Raw genomic sequence first — 15722 nt, forward strand, 5'->3', positions numbered from 1 at the left:
GATTATTCAACAAATCCAAGAAATGAAAATAATGGGTAGTGATATTACTCTTTTGAATGGCTGTTATTTATTATTATAAATGACAATTACAAATATAATTACCATACTCTGCTTTTTAATACACTGTAAATTTGAAATGCAGGGGTCCTTTGATGTTTAAAAGTCTCAGCCGGGTAGCTATGTTAGTCTGTAACTTAAAAAACAACTTAAAAAACAAGTGGTCCTGTAGCACCTTAGAGACTAACAAAAAATATATAGATAGCATCATAAGCTTTCGTGAGCACAACCCACTTCTTCAGTGATCATCTGAAGAAGTGGCTTGTGCCCACGAAAGCTCATGATGCTATATATATATTTTTTGTTGCTCTCTAAGGTGCTGTAGGAGCCACTTGTTGTTTTTAAAGTTTTTTTCAGGGTCTCTTGAGTCCTGGTTCCTGGTTCCTTGGCTACTCATGCACCCAAGACTAAAGATTCTTCACTAGCAGTGTCCATTATTTTTTCCTATGTCTTCATGTCCCCCCTTAATCTTCTTTTTTCCAAACTAAACAAGCCCAGTTCATGAAGCCTGGCTTCATAGGTCATGTTCTCTAGACCTTTAATCATTCTTCTCGCTCTTCTCTGTCATAAGCGCTACACAGGCAAACTGCTAGTTCAAACTTAATACAAACTAGCGGAGCGCTTAATTCGAACTAGGTAAACCTCATTCTATGAGGACTAATGCCTAGTTCAAATTAAGTAGTTTGAATTAAGGGCTGTGTAGCCACTTAATTCGAACTAGTGGGAGGCTAGCCCTTCCCAGCTTGCCCTGGTGGCCACTCTGGGCACAATCAGGGAAACTTGTCTGCCCCCCTCCCGGCCCCGGAGCCCTTAAAGGCCGTCTAGGGCAGGACAGCTGCCAGCCTGGCCACCCAAGAGCAGGTTTGCATGAAAATCAAGGTGGTCCAGTGAGACCCCCGACCCTGAGCCCTGAGCTTAGAACATAAGAATGGCCGTACTGGGTCAGACCAAAGGTCCATCTAGCCCAGTAGCCTGTCTGCCGACAGCGGCCCACACTAGGTACCCTGGAGGCGATGGACCGAGGACAATGACCAAGCCATTTGTCTCGTGCCATCCATCTCCAGCCTTCCACAAACAGAGGCCAGGAACACCATTTCTACCCCCTGGCTAATACCACTCCATGGACCTAATCTCCATGACTTTATCTAACTTCTCTTTAAACTCTGTTAGAGTTCTAGCCTTCACAGCCTCCTGCGGCAAGGAGTTCCACAGGTTGACTATGTGCTTTGTGAAGAAGAACTTTCTTTTATTAGTTTGAAGCCTGCTACCCATTAATTTCATTTGGTGTCCTCTAGTCCTTCTATTATGGGAACTAATGAAGAACTTTTCTTTATGCACCCTCTCCATACCACTCATGATTTTATGGACCTCTATCATATCCCCCTTTAGTCTCCTCTTTTCTAAGCTGAAAAGTCCCAGTCTCTTTAGCCTCTCTTCATATGGGACCGGTTCCAACCCCCTGATCATTTTAGTTGCCCTTTTCGGAACCCTTTCCAAGGCCAAAACATCTTTTCTGGGGTGAGGAGATCACATCTGTACACAGTACTGAAGATATGGCATACCATAGTTTGATACTTCCCCTCCTCCTTCTTCCCCTGGCTTCCCGCTTCCAGCTCCCTCCTCCCAGGTTTCCCCTTCCCCTCTCCCACCCTCTCTCTTCCCCTCTCCCACCTCCTTTTCCCAGTCTCCCCAGAGGTTAATCCCCTCCCCAGTTTTGTTAAGTAAAGAGAGTTTCTATTTTTGAACACACGTGTCCTTTATTTTGTACATCAGGAAGGGGGGCTAGGGTGGGGTAAGTGGAAGGAGGTGAGGGAGGAATGGGGTACAAGCCCCCGATGGGGAGGACTGGGGTGGCTCTGCGGGCTCCTCGGGGTGGAAGCTCTCCTGCAGCCCCCCGATTGACCCCCCCCCCCAGATGGCAGCCTGCGGCAAGTGCAGCCGGGCTGATGGCCGAGTGCTGTGATGTGCCGAGTGTGGGCACTCAGGGCACTCCAAATCAGGACTGCTTTGCTGTCCCTCATCGAGGTAGACAAGCAAACAGGGAACCCTGAGAACTGTCTGTCCGGGGTGAGGGTTGGGTCCCTTTAAGCACAGCCCTCGGCTAGCCTGATACAGCAGCTCCACGCTCTAAGTCCTAATCTGTTGCCCTGCCGGCACTGCTTCCGGCCAGCCTTAACTTCGGCTCAGGGTCCACTCAATGTGGACATGCTAGTTCGAATTAGCAAAACGCTAATTCGAATTAGTTTTTAGGTCTAGATGCACTAGTTCAAATTAGCTTAGTTCGAATTAACTAATTCGAATTAAGTTCAAATTAGTGCTGTAGTGTAGACATACCCTTACAGACAGTGTCTTGCTCTCCAGCCCTTCTTCCATCAACAGACTTATGAGCCATCCAGAAAATTAGAAGCTACACTACTACTGATAAAATGCACCCCATACCAGTGTTTCCTCTAAGCTTCATGGCAGCATAGTTTCACAGGTGATTAATGAGCCCCACCCAGTCAGAGACTCAGGGCTCTGTGCATGGAGCTGACTGAGTGGGCCGGGCTGATGAATCAGTCACCTTTGAAGCTGTGCTGCCACGCAGCTTAGAGGGAACACTGCCCCACACCGTTCCTTCCCCCCTCACCAGATAACCCATTTCAAGAAGTCATTTTAACTAAGTCAGAGAGTTGTTGTTAACGGTTCTAAATCCTGCTGGAAAGGGATAACAAGTGGAGTTCCTCAAGGGTCTATTTTGGGACCCGTACTGTTCAATATCTTCATCAATGATGTAGATATTGGGATAGAGAGTATGCTTATTAAGTTTGCAGATGATACCAAACTGGGTGGGGTTGCGACTTCTTTGGAGGATAGGGACATAATTCAAAATGACCTTAGCAAGTTAGAGAAATGGTCAGAGGTAAACAGGATGAGGTTTAATAAAGAGAAATGCAAAGTGCTCCACTTAGGAAGGAACAATCAGTTCCATACATACAAGATGGGAAGCGACTGTCTAGGAAGGAGCATGGCAGAAAGGGATCTAGGGGTCATAGTGGACCACAAGTTGAATATGAGTCAACAGTGTGATGCTGTTGCAAAAAAAGCAAATATGATTCTAGGTTGTATCAACAGGTGTGTTGTAAGCAAAACTTGTGAAGTCATTCTGCCGCTCTACTCTGCACTAGTTAGGCCTCAGCTGGAGTACTGTGTCCAGTTCTGGGCGCCACATTTCAAGAAAGATGTGGAGAAATTGGAAAGGGTACAGAGAAGAGCGACAAGAATGATAAAAGGTCTAGAGAACATGACCTATGAAGCCAGGCTTCATGAACTGGGCTTGTTTAGTTTGGAAAAAAGAAGATTAAGGGGGGACATGATAGCGGTTTTCAAATATCTAAAAGGGTGTCACAAGGAGGAAGGAGAAAATTTGTTCCTCTTGGTTTCTGAGGACAGGACAAGGAGTAATGGGCTTAAAGTGCAGCAGGGGAGGTTTAGATTGGACATTAGGAAAAAATTCCTAACTGTCAGGGTGGTCAAATATTGGAATAAATTGCCAAGGGAGGTGGTGGAATCTCCCTCTCTGGAGATATTTAAGAACAGGTTAGATAGACATCTGTCAGGGATGGTGTAGGTGGAGCTTGGTCCTGCCTTGAGGGCGGGGGGCTGGACTCGATGACCTCTTGAGGTCCCTTCCAGTCCTATGATTCTATGATTTTGATGAGACCTTCAATAGCTACAAAACAGTCTTGGTGGAGCCATGGGATCTCATTTAAGTCAGTGGTCAACTGTTCCATTTCTTTCTAGTGTGGCAACATATTACTTCAGACAGATTGGTCTTGGAGACCAGCTCGATTGGTTACACAATAGAATTCATTTCCATTCGTCTACACAGGCAAACCTCTATTTCAAAATAAAATCGAAATAGCGGAGCGCTTATTTTGAATTTGGTAAACCTCATTCTGTGAGGAATAATGCCAAATATGAAATAAGTACTGTGCCAGCCAGCCGTCCACTGCTCAGTCCCCCAGCTCCCATGAGCCAGCCAGGGGCCGGAGACGGCAGGTGCCCTCCTGGTCTAGTGTGGAGATCATGGACTTCATTGAGGTTTGGGGGGAGGCCTCCAATGTCCATCATCTCCGCACTAGACGGAGAACGCCGCTGTGTACTGCCGCATAGCTGCCACCATGGCCACCAAAGGCCACATGCACACCCAGGAGCAAGTGCGCATGAAAATTAAAGAGCTGCAGTAGGCATACGCCAGGGCCACATGGGGCAGCTCCCCAACAGGGGCAGACACCTGTCCCTATTTTGATGCCCTGGACCGCGTCATGGGAGTGGGATGGAGTGTGCCACCCTGTGGGTAAGCAATCCGGGACCGGAGGGCCATGATCAGGGTGCAGAGGAGGAGCCGCCACGGAGGGTGCCTTGCCGGCTGGACCCCAGAGTTGTCCCAGCAGCGGAGTCACCAGGGTCATCCGGGGAGGCCACACCATGTAAGTGCACTGTCCCCTTCCTGGGGGGGTGGGGAAGGAAACCAGGGACTGAACACGTGGGCCTTGCTTACCACAGATCATGCAGCAACCTGTGCATGTGCAAGCACATGTTGTGCCACCCCAGGGCAGGTGGCTCCAGCTGTGTGCCACATAGGGGCCATGGCCTGATAGCCACATGCGTGTATGAAGAGACCTGACATGCTTCTGACCCCGGGACGAGACAGAGCAGGACGCCCTCCCTTCACAAGCCCCCTCTACACAGAGGCAGGGGACATCTCCCCCCCACTTCAGCCGCACTATACACAGCACAGGCGCATGGGTGCGGTCTTGGGTCAAATCTCACTCCTGGGATAGCTGGACATTCCGACCATGGCCTCTGTGCAAGTACAGCGGCTCTGACGGTGCAGGGCACAGTCATCCTCACCTCGCAGAGGGGGGCTGGGCTTCATTCACTTGTGTCCCCAGGGACAACTAACCACTTCTCTTCTTTCTGCACAGCCGCACCAGCTGCGCGTGCAGGGCACACCACCCTGCCCGGGACATCCTCCCGCACCCGAGGGTTCAGCAAGTCTACTGCAACACTGCAGGGTTACCGAGACCAGCAGCTGAATGCTCTCCCACAGCTCCCAGATGGCAGCCTGTAGCAAGAGCAGCCAGGCTGATAGCAACGCATCCACGAGATGCACCGGAGTGTGGTGTATGAAGGCACGGACTCCGGCCGGTGCAAGCACGAAATCGTTTTATTGCAAGATTACAACTATCTTTATACCCCCTCAAACTTCCCAAAAGTCCACATCCTGCTTTTCATAAACTGCTTCTTCACAGTCCCAAACACAGCATTCTCGAAGGTCGTTGACTCAGGCAGATGTTGTTATTGTTGGCTCAGGACTCTTGCTTGGTTTCGTCCTTGGGATGCCCTGTCACGCAGCCAAAGCACTATATTTGTTGATTCTCTACACCGGAGTGCCCAGGGGCAGCTCTGGCACCCTGTTACAGAGTGCTGTGGTGTCCCGAGTGAGGGCAACCAAAGCACTCGGAGACACAAATGCTTTGCTGTCCCATAGCGAGGCAGGCAAGCAAGCAGGGACACCTAAGAACTGCCCGAGGGAGGGGGATGTCCCTTTAAGCACCGGCCTCAGATAGCCTCAGGCAACAGCCACACAAAGACACTCCTTGCCTGATGCCCTAACCCTCACCTGGTTCCGGCTAGCCTTAAATCTGAATCAGTGTCCACTCAGTGTGGACGCGGTATTTCAAAATAGCAAAATGCTATTTCGAAATACATTTTGTGTGTAGACGCATTATTTCGAAATAAGCTATTTCGAATTAACTATTTCGAAATAAGATATTTTGAAACAACGCTGTAGTGTAGACATACCCTGAGATATTTCCTCATTTCAAGAAGGAGGAGGTCCATTCTATATCTTAGATGGGTGGATGTCTTCATATGTTATTTGAGTTCAAGATGACCACTCTGGAGTCCATTATCTGTATTGTATAAATTTAAGTGAAATATATGAGCTAAATGGGTAAAAATAATCTAGTCACTGTCCAAAATTAAACAGTATGAAGCAAGGTTTGGGTTTTGGGCCTGATTAATGCCATAGTAAACACACTGTTAAAAATCCTTTAGATCTTTTATTAAAGACAAGGTGGGAAAACAGTGTTTGAAAGCATGGAATATTACATAAAGCCTTCATAACAACAACATCCCTATTTCCTTTTCCCTTTAGATGGAGAGTGCTTTTATAGGGAAAACCTCCTTTGTCTGAGTTTTTAAGGCGATATTAACTATTACAATAATTAACCTTTTGGGAAATATAAGAAATTAGTTGAGATGGACTGGAGCTTTTGCTGCTTTTTCATCCTGGGTGGTATTTTTGGATCCAGAAGTGACAGTGTCATCTAAGTCCCTCTATCTGGCCTGATCAGAACAGAACATCTCTTAAGATCACAATGATGAAGACCCAGAGTCCTAGGATATGGTGGGTGACAGCCATGATTATGAAGATCTCTCCAATAGTCAGTTTTTTACCCCAAAGTCTCTTTAACGACCTGATAAAGAAGTGATGGATAGAGTAGCTCATCCTCTCATTATTTTGTGCATGAATTAGGCCTGGTATCCAACACACCAATTTTCATCACTGACTTCTGGTTCCCACTTTTTTTGTTTACCAAGCATGATCTTAACACAGTTCTAGAGTTATATCAGTCATCATTTATGTTTAGACTAATTCGGTCTGTCTCCCTTTCTTACTTTTTCCCCATCAATGTTTGTTATAGATAATTATCCCATAAACTTTCATGTACTTTATACAGTTGATCACACAATTAGAGTAAATTTGTAGCCCCAATTATAACAATATCCCAACAAAGGCAACTGCTTCTCAGTTCTCAGTTTGAAGGATGTCTTTCATCATATAGACATTCACCCGTCTCACATGGATTTTCTGTGCTTTTTGGTGGAACTAAAACATTACCAGTGGAGGGTTCGTTCTGGCCTCACAGCAGCCCCAAGAGTGTTCATGAAGGTGTTCTTGATAATAGCAACATACTTGCATTGCCGGACAATCCAATTTTTCCTAACCTTGATAACTATCTGCTTGCAAGATCATCATTTGGGGAAGTTCAACTGACAGTATGCTCCGTTTCCTGCAATCTGCAAAACTTCAAATGAATTTCAAATGTCCACTTTAATCCCCAAGCAGATTATAAAATTGATTAGAGCAACTCTGGATTTGACATAATTAACCCAAAACTAATTTACCTGAAAAAGGAGTCTTGCAATCAGGGATCTCAAAAATCACCCAACTTCAATTGAGTCCATAAAAACAGTTAATTTCTGTCTGGTCTTTCTACAGATACATAACAAGCACACTTCACCAGGTTCCATCTGTATTGCCTTGAGAAATGTATGTGCATAGTCTGCACTCAGAACATAAACATGTTAGATAAGTTGTGATCCCTCAGAGTGTTCTGACTTCTCTTATCTGGTGGGGGGAAAAGAAATCTGTGTTTGTAGGGGTTCCTTTTGTTTCCCCTTTAACTACAAAGAATCCCCTCTCTCCTAGGTTAGGGAGCACATCTGGACTGCCAAGAGGTGCAAGATTCTTGGGGCTTGTCTTCACTGCCACGGTCAATCTTCTGGCATTTGATTTAGTAGGTCTAGTAAAGACCCGCTAAATCGAATGCTGATGGTGCCAATTGTGAGGAGTAAAGAAAGTCAATGGGTATGTTTCTCCTGTTGACTTCCTGCTGTGGGGATGGCACTGAAACTTGGCTTAAGGTATGTCAACTCCAGCTATGTTATTTATGTAGCTGGAATTGCATACCTTCTGGCTTTAGTATAGACCTTCCCAGAGTCCCAGTAACACATCAGTCTTCTCAGACTTTGGACAGTTCATGAGGCTTGCCGTAGGCTTCTGTCTTTCATATGTTCCCATCATATCAAACAACATAATGTCAGTGTTCTACCTTAAAAAGAGACAAGCTCTGGAATTGGTGCAACTGACATATGATCACCCTTTTGCATAGTAATGAACCTTGTAGCAGAGAGCCTCAGCAGAGGTCGCTTTCACAGAGACTGCATGTGAGTACTTCACAACTGTCAGTGAGGTCCACTGTCATGGGACCTGTTTGCATCCTGGTAAAGAAGAAATGTCCAATCTATGGCTCCTATGTTGCTCAAGGGCACAATTCCAGAGGGGATTTATTCATGGTTCAGGGGTCAGATACACTAGTGTATGCCTCCTCCATCATGTCCTGAATAAGATCAACCAGGACAAATTGACAGTGATCCTAGAGGCTTCTTGATGGCTGAAACAGTTTTGTTTACCAGTATCTACCAAATATCCACATGTTGCTGAACGTTCTGATTCAGAACAAAGGCAAAACCATCTATCCCAATCAGATCTCCCTCCAGCTTACAGCCTTGTATTTGGGTGACAAGCATAGAAGTTTTGCTGCAAGGACGTCCAATCCGCTCTCAGCTACTGAAGAAGGGCTTCCAGATTAAAATGTTATACTGCCAAATGGAAGAAATTCTTCACCTGGTGCCAGCATTGCCATACACATGCATTGGATTGGATTTTGGCATTCCAACCATTTTGGAATCGCCCCTTTCCCTGAAATCTTTGGGTTTATCCATTACCTTATTGTTTGTGCACCTAGTAGCATTCAAAACTTTCCATTCTCCAATAGATAAAAGTGTGGGGTATATTCACCCTTTTACCATGACATTTCTGAGGGGGGTTTTCAGAAACCAGCCTTCCCTCCAGTATTGGTGCCAATTCCTAATTAGGACCTTTCTCTCCTACTGTCAGAAATTATGAATCCACCATTTGAGCCTTTGGCCTCCTATTCCCTTTTCTAACAGCAATCATTTCAGCTAGAAAAGTTGGGGAGTTTGTGGCTTTTGTAGCAGACCCTCCCTACATGGTGGTCCATATTAACAAACTGTCACTAAGGTTACATCCCAAATTCATTGCGGAGTTCCCTCAAGATTCCACCTGAATTGGCCTATCCATCTACTGATGTTGTACCTGAAACTTCTTACCACTAGAAAAGCTAGAAGATAATTCCTTGGGTATTTGTAGAACTTGGGCTTTTTATTTACCATCAAAAATGAAGTCTTTTTGAAATTCTCTGAGATTATTCTTCTCCTGTGCTAAGTGGATGAAAAGGGAGGAAATTTCATTTGACACAGTCCCAAATTAGATTGAAGGCTATATTTTACTATATGCCGGTAACTCCTTCTCCTCAAGGTATAAGGGCCTATTCAACTACTGCATGTACAACTTTTCTCAAATCTGTAGAGAAGTGACACAGAACTCATTGCATACCTTTACTAGACTTTATGTACAGGTCCAGGCTTGTTCAGCATTCTTTGGCACAGCAGTCCTGCAATCTGTGGTGTACCCTGGGTCCTCACACCCGCCTCCTCTTCAATGGGTACTGCTTGTGAGTTACCCACATAAATATAGGGGCCAGCATTTGAACAAAAAAGGGACATTACTTTCCTTTATAGTAAATAAAGTTCTTCAAGATGTGTGATCCCATTGGGCATTTCATGCCTGTTCTCCTCCTCTGCTCAGCTAGTCACTTGATTTTCAGTAAAATAGGAACTGCAGAGACAGATTGTCTGTGCTTCCACTTGTGTGGTTCGTTTAGAGCATAAGGAGGCACAGGACAAAGGTGAATCAATAGATACTGCTAGTGAAGAATCTTACAATCTCTGATGCTGGAGCACATGTGAACTCCCAATGAATATCTGTATGGACTGCACAACTTGAAAAATTCCAATGATAAGGTAAGTTATTTTCCTTAAAAATTGCACAAGAAGAACAAATACTTTTATTGTTCAATTTAATTAGAAAAATAATTTCCAGAAGCCAAGAAATAAATTAGTCTTCCAAGTTCACCACTAAATCATAGATATCCTGTGGTCCCCAATTCAGTATATCAAATATAGTAACCAGACATTTAATTCAGAGATAAAATTATATTCTGTGAAATGCTTTACTTTTTTGAAGGTTAAAGTTTGACCATAATATGAGCAAGATGTCATCAAGCAACATGTTTTTTAATATCTCTGTTTGCTGAAGGATAAACTACTATAATCTCTCTTATTTCCACAGGCTGGAGCCCAACCAGATGGTTATTCTATAGTTCATAGAAAATGTCATTCTCAGTTTACTGACACAGCAGATTACAGAAGACATGGTATCAACACATGGCAAGATGAGAGTGGGATATATGCCAATGCGGATACAAAGCAAAAGGTCTTCCCAGTAACTAATCCTATATCCTCAAATGTATGTCAAGATCATTTCTAAGCAGTAATAATGGAATCTAAAATAGACACATTGTATCTCATGTATTAACTATTTTTCCAAATATTTCAATAAATATTTTTGAAATGCTTTCTACAGTAGATGCATTCTGCAAGTGATCTCTTTATATTGATTTACACTATACCTATATTATATGAAGGCTTTTTACTCTCTGGCCAAATGGGCTAATGCAATCCTTGGATATATAAATGGGAGTATTGAGTAGGAATAGAGTGGCTATTTTCTTCTATATTTGGTACGGATGTGACCATTGCTGGAATTCTGATGTCATAATTCAAGAAGGATGTTGGCACATTGAAGAGGGTTCAAAGAAGAGCCTCAAGATGAAAAAAGGTCTAGAAGACCTGCCTTATAGTGGTAGACTGAAGGACATCAGTCTATTTAGTTTAGTAAAGAGAAGGATAAGGAGTGATTCAATCAGCCACTAGGACTGTGTCCAGACTCAGGGGTTTTTTCGAAAAAAGTAGCCTTTTTTTGAAAAAACTTCACCTGCGTCTAGACTGCAGCCGCGTTCTTTCGAAATTAAATCGAAAGAATGCGGCTTTTCTTTCGACGGTGGTAAACCTAATTCCACGAGGAAGAACGCCTTCTTTCGAAAGTGCTCTTTCGAAAGAAGGCGTTCTTGAAAGCAAACAGGCTTTTTAGAAAGAGAGCATCCAGACTCACTGAGTGCTTTCTTTCGAAAAAGCGGCTTGCTTTTTCGAAATTCCGCATGCAGTCTAGACGCTCTCTTTCGAAAGAGGCTCTTTCGAAAGTATCTTTCAAAAGAGGCTCTTTCGAAAGTATCTTTCGAAAGAGCCTCTTTCGAAAGAGGCTTGCAGTCTAGACATAGCCTAGGTCCCTACATGGAGAACAAATATTTAACAATGGGATCTTCAAGAAAGGTATAACATGATCCAATGTCTGGAAGTTGAAGCTAGACAAATTCAACCTGGCATTGTGACATACATTTTTAAGTGAGGGTAATTAACCATTGGAACAGCTTACCAAGGGTCATAGTGCATTTTTATCACTGGCAATTTTTAAATCGGGATTGTTTTTGAAGATATACTTTGTAGCTCAAAAGGAATTATTTTAATGGAAGTTCTATGGCCTGCCTGTGTTATACAGGCAGTCAGACTTGATGATCACAGTGGTCCCTTCTGGCCTTGGAATCTATGAATATGTGAATGTGAAAAAAGACTATCTATGTGATGTACCGTTTGAAACTAAAGACTGAAGACATCACTGCCCATAAAATTCACTTTTTAAAAAAACAGAGCACAGTAGATTTCAGTCATGAACAAAGAGTCAGCAATCCTGCCTGCTGATCCTTTTTCACAATTGCCATGGTGCTTCCCACACCTGAACTTTACTGATGGTTGTTCCACACAATTAAGAGTCTATGAGTGTACCATTGTAATTGGCACATTTGGAGCGCAGAGACACTCCAGAGTCATTTGCTGATTGCTGGAATCCCTGTGGTAATTGACAGATGCACTAGCCTATGTTAGCTTTAAAGGCAATTGAGCAAGTCAGATGAAGCAAATCAGTTGGGCCTGCTGCCAAAAAGTAGTATGAGCAGTTTGGAAATGTACACTTCCCCTGCTTAAAAGCAACATAATGGGACCACCACCAGCAAAATAGTGAAGAAATGTTACCATCTTTAAAATCTGTAAAGACTGCAAATAGAAAGCAGATTAAGAACATTTTGAATCCTGGTTTCTTGCCATTGACCACCCAGATGTAAAGAGCTAGGATTTGGAAACTTATTTTTCCTCCCTTTAACAGCTCCCTCTCCATTAAGACAGGGATCAGAGATTTGATAGATCTAAGGATTTAACAGTTACCAGAAAAATCTCTCCTTGACAGACAAAGATAGAGACTGAGGAACAGAGAGATCAGCAAAGAATGCTAATATATTAGTGATCTGTAAAAGTATCTGGGAGTAAAGAGGAATCCATGTAAAAGAAGTTGTAAGATTCAAGAAGAGCCTGAGAGAAGAGGTAAAGGAAAACACGTAACACCCATCTCCTTCTTTTCATCCCCAAATTTCCAGAAAGAGTATTCGGCAGCATTTCAGCTGGCAGCAGTAGGGACCTATAAAGAATTGTTCACATTAATGAGAAATAATGTTTCACATAAATGAAATCCCTCCATAACAATTTTTGTCTCTACTGAGACACCCAAAAGTAAGGAGCAGAAAAGACCTTCAGTTTATCATCTCATGTGAAAGACAATAACTCTACCAACCTAGCGGCCTCAATAAGTCACTACAGTGGGAGCACTAGTGCGAATGTGTCTTGGGCTGTCTACACTGGTGCGAGCTCATGCAAAAGCGGCCGCTCTTGTGCAAAAACTTGCTGCCTGTCTACACTGGCCACGTGTTCTTGCACAAGTAAACTGATGTTCTAATGTATAAAATCAGGGCTTCTTGCGCGAGAACTCTGATGCTCCCGCTCAGGAATAAGCACTCTTGCGCAAGAGCTCTTCCGGAAGACGCCAGTGTAGACAGGCAACATGAATTTCTTACGCAAGAAAGCTCTATGGTTAAAATAGCCGTCAGAGCTTTCTTGCATGAGAGATCGTCTACACTGGCATGGATGCTCTTGCGCAAAAGCACATCTCTTGCTCAAAAGCACATGCCAGTGTAGACGCTCTCTTCTGGAAGAGTTTTTGCAAAAGAACTCTTCCGCAAAAGAGTTTTTGCGTGAGAACGCGCCAGTGTAGATGTACCCTTGGTGTGCCACAGGAATCTTTGAGATGCGTATGAGAATGCTATCACCAGAGAATAAATTTCTGTCCTTCCTTGTGCCTGCACAAGCTGTTTCTTATGGTGAGGGCAAAATCTGGCCTTAACCAATTAAAGAAGCTTGGGCTGTCCAGAAAGTTGTCGTATCTGAGGCTCCATGATGTATAATTTTTTTGTAGAAATATGATCCTGATTACCGTCCCCTATCTTTTCTCCTTCTTTGTAACATATACATACAAACATGCAGAGATATGAAAACCAAAATAACTGTCATTGTAATACATAGTTGTCCTGCTTTGACTGAACACTCACAACAAGATATCTCCCTCTAGTGCAAAGATACTTTATTTACTTTAGTACATGGAGAAGCAAGATTTTAAAAAGAAACCTAAGAAAGTTAGATATCCAACTCCTCTTAAATTTCAGTTGTATTTGGGCAACTATTTCCCAAAATGCCAAATGAAGCTCTATTTTGGCTACAGGCTGAACCTCTGTGATCTGGGACTCTCTAGTTCAGCAACATCCATGGTCTGGCAGCAAAGCTGGTAGGGCTGCAGGAGCTCATGGGCTGTGCAGCCTGGAGAGCTGCTACAGCTGGGGGACCAGGGACAGCAGTGCCAAGTCTCTGGGGACAGGAACCCAGTGGAGAGGCTGGCACACACACCCCAACCTCCTCTGGTCCATCAAATTTCCTTGTCAGGGACCAGTTGGATCCTAAGGGTGCAGGACCAGAAAGGTCCAACGTGTAGGATGCTGACTCTTCAGAAGGGCAATTAAACATGACTAAACACATTTAACTTGAGGACTAGTAATAGAGATGTAGCCGTGTTAGTCTGGTCTTGCTGAAACAAAAGACAGGACTATGCAGCACTTTAAAGGCTAACAAGATAGTTTATTAGGTGATGAGCTTTCGTGGGCCAGACCCACTTCCTCAGGTCAAATTGTGGAAGAAAATTGGCATGACAATATATACGAAAGGGATACAATAAAAAAAAAGTGAACACATATAAAATTGACAAATCAGATTTTAAAATGGGAGGAGGTGAGGGGGTGAGGTCAGTGTCTATGAGATAATGATATTGGGGTGATAATTGGGGAAGTTATCTTTGTAATGGGTAAGTAGTTCCTTAACAAAGATGCTAACTACCTGCTAAAAGCCCTGTTTTGAAAAAAAGCGGTGGCCGCCATTATGCAGATGAAGTGCGGGATATTTAAATCCCCCTTCATTTGCACTTTCGAAACATCTAACTTACATCCCTTTGCCAACAGAGGGGTGTAATTTAGACATAGCCAAAGATTGGTTTTCTTTACACCACACAAGACCATGGCCTCCTGCACTGGGTGTGTTGTCAAGGGACAATGAAAGTCAAAACAAATATCAGAAGACTAGTAAGAGACAAGTCCTTTTTCAGTATCTAGCTGATGACTCTGGAACTACCTGTCATAAGCGCCGAGGATGAGCCTGATCTGACCATCTTCAGGACAGGCTATAAGGACATCTTTTTTACTTGACCTTCTGACAGCTCCTATCTACAGACACATCAAAACTAAAAAAAGTCTCTACTAGTTTGCCCTCAAAATGAGGGAAAGAAGGGCAAGGAAGAGCAATAAGCACAGTCTAACAAATTCCACCTATGTCTAGTCAATGGGAGAGATACAGGAAAACAGAGCATTCATATGCATAATTTAAATGTGAGGCACTTGGGTGTGATGATGATAGGCACAGTAAAAGAACCCTAACAGAAAAGATTAAAGACTTCTGAACAGTTTTAATAGGCAGGAATCACCTGGTCTGTCTGGTAACTTGGAGGAAAGGAAAATGTAAAAAGTGTCATAGAAGGCATGTGATATGACTGAAGGCTTCAGAAGATTGTGTTTACTCCCACCATTCCCCACTCTAGGTATAGGAAACTTGTTCTTGTCAGTTGGAGCATTAAGAAGCTAAACTAAATGTAGGTCAAAGTATTTATGCATGACAACTCCTGGGGGAGAGTTTTGTAAATACTGTATGATATGTCCAACAGAGGAACAAGGCCATGCTTTCAAAGAGAGGTGGGTAACCTCTCTTTTTCTAACTTGGCTTTCTTTTCTGGTATATATGACAAGGCTGTTCCCCACTTTGTCACCTTGCATACAGAAGGTGAGGGCCCGCAAGAGACCTTAAAATATCTTGCCTCTAGAGCCTTTCTTCTTGAACCCAGGAAGAAATCATTTGTGAACTTCTTCCAGAGGGGTACCCAAGCTCTTTTACCACAAGAGAGCCTGAAGAAAAAGAAAACAAACTGTAATCTCTGATAGCTGACCTCTCAGTCTTAGGTATGCATATACAGACCTCCTATTACCTCCCAGGACACAAGAAGCAGTCTTTAAAAAGGTAATCATAGAATCATAGAATAATAGGACTGGAAGGGACCTCGAGAGGTCATCGAGTCCAGCCCCCCGCCCTCAAGGCAGGATCAAGCTCCGTCTACACCATCAAGCTCCGTCTACACCATTAACAAAACAAAAATATGTACTTGGTAAAGCATACTTGGTTGCTGGGTGTTATAGAGGAACTGAGAAAATAGCTTAAAGCACAGAGAATGGCTTCCCTGGGATTCAGCTTTAACT

At 43.6% G+C, this 15722-nt stretch overlaps 1 protein-coding gene across 1 annotated transcript in view; it reads left to right on the top strand.

Annotated features, from left to right (window-relative positions):
- The window catches only part of CFAP95 (cilia and flagella associated protein 95), a 36918-nt gene extending 26457 nt beyond the window's left edge, over nucleotides 1–10461 (top strand). The window contains exon 6 of the mRNA XM_006137840.4: nucleotides 10166–10461. Coding sequence (XP_006137902.3) covers nucleotides 10166–10363 — 198 coding nt within the window. The 3' untranslated portion in view covers nucleotides 10364–10461. The remainder of the gene's footprint in view (nucleotides 1–10165) is intronic.
- The last annotated feature ends 5261 nt before the right edge of the window (nucleotides 10462–15722 follow it).

This window comes from Pelodiscus sinensis, chromosome 6, assembly GCF_052426305.1.
Source record: "Pelodiscus sinensis isolate ZL-2025 chromosome 6, ASM5242630v1, whole genome shotgun sequence".
Taxonomy (NCBI): Eukaryota; Metazoa; Chordata; order Testudines; family Trionychidae; genus Pelodiscus; species Pelodiscus sinensis.